Here is a 3941-nt window from a genome sequence, read left to right as displayed (position 1 = left end):
GGCACCCAGTCCCACCAGTAGCCCCACCAGTATGGGGAGAGCCAGGCTCAGGATTGTGCCGCTCTGGGCAAACTGGGATCCATCAAACCTGGCCCTGGGAGAGGTGATGGCACCTCGGTGCCCGTGGCAGTGACAGACCCGGTGGCCAGTGTGACGGCTGAGCCGGCGGCACTGCAGGCAGCAGAGGGCTGGGTGCCGGGCAGTCTGCAGAGATGCCCACAGCCGGCTGCCCTGGCGGGGTGACACTTACGGGAGCGGTGGCACATCACCACCGTCGTGTCCCTCGGCAAGCCAAGGTGCTGGCAGCACGGCTGGCGCCTGCCCCGCCGTCCCCGGGGGAGAACTGACCTTGCCTTTTCCATCCCCGCGAACGACAAACCTTGTCCCCCAAACCCCAGAGAGTATTGCAAAGACCTCGACTTGTCGGATAACAACACCGAGTTCCTGGAAAACTTTATTGCCCTCATGGAAAAGGTGACCCCAGACTCCAAGCAGTGTGAGTAGCTGGGGATGGCTTGAGGGGGTGGCTGGCAGGGGGGTTTGCAGGGGACGGGGGTGTGAGCGGAGATGGGGCAGGGGTGAACCGTGCTGGGGTTGGGGTCCTGGGAGCCACGGCAGACCCGGTGCCGGGATGGTGGGGGGGGGGGCATGGGTGGCCCCCATGGGGCCAGCCCTCACCTTCTCCTTCTCCTCCTCTCCATCTTCCTCCCAAGGCGACAACTTCCTCCTGCACAACCTGATCCTGGACACGGGCATCACGCAGCAGCTGGTGGAGCGGGTCTGGAAGGACCAGGACCTCAACACGTAGGTGGGGGTGAGGTGGCTGGGGACAGGCAGCGCTGGCCAGGGACAGAGTGGGGATCAGAGGGCTGAGACGGGCTATGGGGACAGGGACAAAGCCAAACCCCGCTGATGGCTGGCGTGCCTGCCCCTCTCCTTGCAGGTACAGCCTCCTGGCTGTCTTCGCAGCCACTGATGGGGGCATCACCCGTGTCTTCCCTAACAAGTGAGTGTTTGGGGGGTGCGTGCATGCCAGGTCCCACGTGGTGACACGTCTGGTCCCACGGGGCCATCTCTGGTGGGACTGGAGCTGAGTGACAGCCGTGGCCCTGGCTGCTACCCCCCAGAGCTGCAGACGACTGGGAGGAGGAACCAGAGCCCTTCAACGCCAGCTTCTACCGGAGGAGCCTGGACAACAAGGGCTACATCTTCAAGCCGCCCTACCGGGATGGTGGGTATTGACTGGGGGCAGCAGAGGGTGGCACAGGCTGCCGCTGGCCCCACTTGTCCCTTATGCCACCCCTGCCCTTCACAGCCGGCTACCGGGGACTGGACCTGGAGAACAACACCATCGGGATCCTGGTGAGCACAGCCGTGGAGCTCAGCATCGGGGGCAAGACGCTGAAGCCAGCAGGTAGGCAGGGGGCTGGGTGCTCCACTGCCAGGCTGGGGGGTCCCTGTTGTCCCTCTGCTCTGCATCGGGGCTCACCCCGTCCCTCTGCTGTCCCAGTGGTGGGGGTGAAGCTGGACCTGGAGGCCTGGGCTGAGAAGTTCAAAGTGCTGGCGAGCAACCGGACGGACCGCGACCAGCTGGGCGCCCGCCGGGTATGTGCCCTGGGGCTCCTGCAGCGCTGGCACGGCGTGGGGATGGGGATGGGGACAGGGAGGAAGCTCTGCTTGCTGGGGACGTGGCTGGGGAGCACTGCTGGGACACAGTGCCCATGGCCCCCGCTGGGCTTGTACCTCCAGCACGGCCCTGCCCGTCATCCTGCTTAGGGCATCTCTGGGGACGCCACTCCGCGTGTCCCCTCCTGGCCGGGAGGACAGCTCCTGGGGGGGGAGGATGGTCCTGCTAACCTGTCCCTCTGCCCTGCTTTCGGTTGACAGTGCGACCCCTCGACCAGCTGCGAGATGGACTGCGAGGCCAACAACAAGGTGGGTGGTGGGCAGGGGTGGGGGCAGCGGGGCACGGCAGGCAGGGGATGGCTAGGAGGGCTCTCCGTCCCCTTCCCGCCCTGCTCTTGCTGTCCCCTGTCCCCCTGCTGCTCCCAGAGCTCATCCAGCCCCCACCCCCCTCGCAGGGACGAAGCCCCGGGGGTTCACCCTTGGACCATGGACAGGGGACTGTTAAACCCCCCTAGGGTGGGTGGTGGTTCCCGCTCCCTGCACCCAGCACAGGTGCTCCCACCACCAAGATGTTGCTGAGCAGCCCCCAGGCTTGGGGACACCCGGCTGGCCCCTCTGCCTCTCTGCCCATCACCCCCCTGCCCTGCCTGTCCTGACTTGCCCTGGGCACGACCAGGGGTTGGGTGACACTACCCTCCTTCCCCAGGACCTCATCTGCGTGCTCATCGATGATGGGGGCTTCCTGGTGCTTTCCAACCAGGAGGACCACTGGTACCAGGTGAGCAGTGCCCGCGTGGCAGCTCTCCTGGGCATGGGATGCCAGCACGAAGCTAAGACCTCTGAGCTCATGTCACGGGTGGCATGACACAGCCCCACTCAAGTCCCCGACCAGGGGAGACCCACTGTGAGGTGTCGTTTTGGTGCAGACTCGGTGTCCCCATTCCAGGTGGGCAAGTTCTTCAGCGAGGTGGATGCCAACCTGATGTCTGCCCTATACAACAACTCCTTCTACGCCCGCAAGGAGTCCTACGACTTCCAGTCCGTCTGCGCTCCCGAGGCCCAGAGCAACACGGGTGCCGCACCCCGCGGCGTCTTCGTGGTGAGCACCCATGGGGATGGTGGCTTCCAGGTGGTCCGGGAGCTCGGGCACCCATGGAGGTGTCCCCAGCACCCTGCACAGGGATCCACTAGCTCACCGCCCTCCTCTTTGCCCGCAGCCCACCGTGGCCGATCTACTGAACCTTGCCTGGTGGACCTCAGCCGCAGCTTGGTGAGTCCCACCACATCCCCTCCCTGGGGGCTGTTTCTGGCGTGTCCCAGGGACTGGGACAGCTGACGTGGCCACGCTGTCCTTCCCCAGGTCCCTCTTCCAACAGTTCCTGTACGGCCTCACCTACAGCAGCTGGTTCCAGACGGGTGAGTCCCCGGGGAGCCCTGGGCTGGGGGCGGGCAGGGGACGTGGTGGGGGTGCATGGCGGGGGAGTCTGTGGCCCCTGGCCCACGGCGCTGTGCTGGCACAGAGGAGGTGGCGGGGGACAGCATGGAGGCCAGGGAGACGAGCTGCATCATGAAGCAGACGCAGTACTACTTCAGCACCGTCAATGCCACCTACAACGCCATCATCGACTGCGGCAACTGCTCCAGGTAGGTCTGTCCCTACCGTCCCACCACCCGGGTGGGCTGGTTTTGCCAGGACCCCCATGCAGCCACCTCTGTGGGGGTGAAGGGAGATGCCATGCAATGCTCGGGGGGGCTGTGGTACCCAGACGGGGGGGACAGAGAGCAGCAGTAGCATCCCCATGGGCAGTGGGGTGATGATGATGTCCCCAGGGCTCCTCCAGGTGGGACCAAGCCCTGTGAAAGCCCATCAGTGCCAGTTCCTTGGGCAGCCCCTCAGCACAGGGAGTGGGGTGGAGATGGGGGTGCAGATGGAGCTGGGGATGAGGTTGAGGACTGGGATGGGGACGGGGACGGGGATGGGGATGGGGATGGGGATGGGGACCGGGATGGGGATGGGGATGAGGTTGGGGACTGGAATGGGGATGAGGAAGGGGATGAGGCTGGGGACAGAGACAAGGACGGGGATGAGGTTTGGGACCTGGACACCCTGCTGGCTCAACAGGGCTGGCACCAGGGGCAAGGGGGGGATTGGGGCACAGGGTAACTGGTGTCCTCACTGCCGTCGCACCCCCAGGCTCTTCCATGCGCAGAGGCTGGCCAACACCAACCTGCTCTTCGTGGTGGCTGACAAGCCCCTCTGCAGCCAGTGCGAGTCTGTCAAGCTGCTGCAGGCAGGGGGAAGAGGTATCCTTTGG

At 65.4% G+C, this 3941-nt stretch overlaps 1 protein-coding gene across 1 annotated transcript in view; it reads left to right on the top strand.

Annotated features, from left to right (window-relative positions):
• CACNA2D2 (calcium channel, voltage-dependent, alpha 2/delta subunit 2) overlaps nt 1–3941 on the top strand; it is a 207649-nt gene that overhangs the window by 197558 nt on the left and 6150 nt on the right. Inside the window, exons 21-33 of the mRNA XM_009891300.1 lie at nt 292–496; nt 714–804; nt 944–1006; nt 1128–1231; nt 1316–1414; nt 1511–1605; nt 1888–1935; nt 2333–2404; nt 2573–2725; nt 2844–2896; nt 2987–3042; nt 3147–3270; nt 3821–3930. Of these exons, the coding sequence (XP_009889602.1) occupies nt 292–496; nt 714–804; nt 944–1006; nt 1128–1231; nt 1316–1414; nt 1511–1605; nt 1888–1935; nt 2333–2404; nt 2573–2725; nt 2844–2896; nt 2987–3042; nt 3147–3270; nt 3821–3930 (1273 nt within the window). The remainder of the gene's footprint in view (nt 1–291; nt 497–713; nt 805–943; nt 1007–1127; nt 1232–1315; nt 1415–1510; nt 1606–1887; nt 1936–2332; nt 2405–2572; nt 2726–2843; nt 2897–2986; nt 3043–3146; nt 3271–3820; nt 3931–3941) is intronic.

Source organism: Charadrius vociferus, unplaced genomic scaffold (assembly GCF_000708025.1).
Source record: "Charadrius vociferus isolate BGI_N301 unplaced genomic scaffold, ASM70802v2 scaffold758, whole genome shotgun sequence".
NCBI classification, from domain to species: Eukaryota; Metazoa; Chordata; class Aves; order Charadriiformes; family Charadriidae; genus Charadrius; species Charadrius vociferus.
This window is presented reverse-complemented; position numbering and strand designations above follow the sequence as displayed.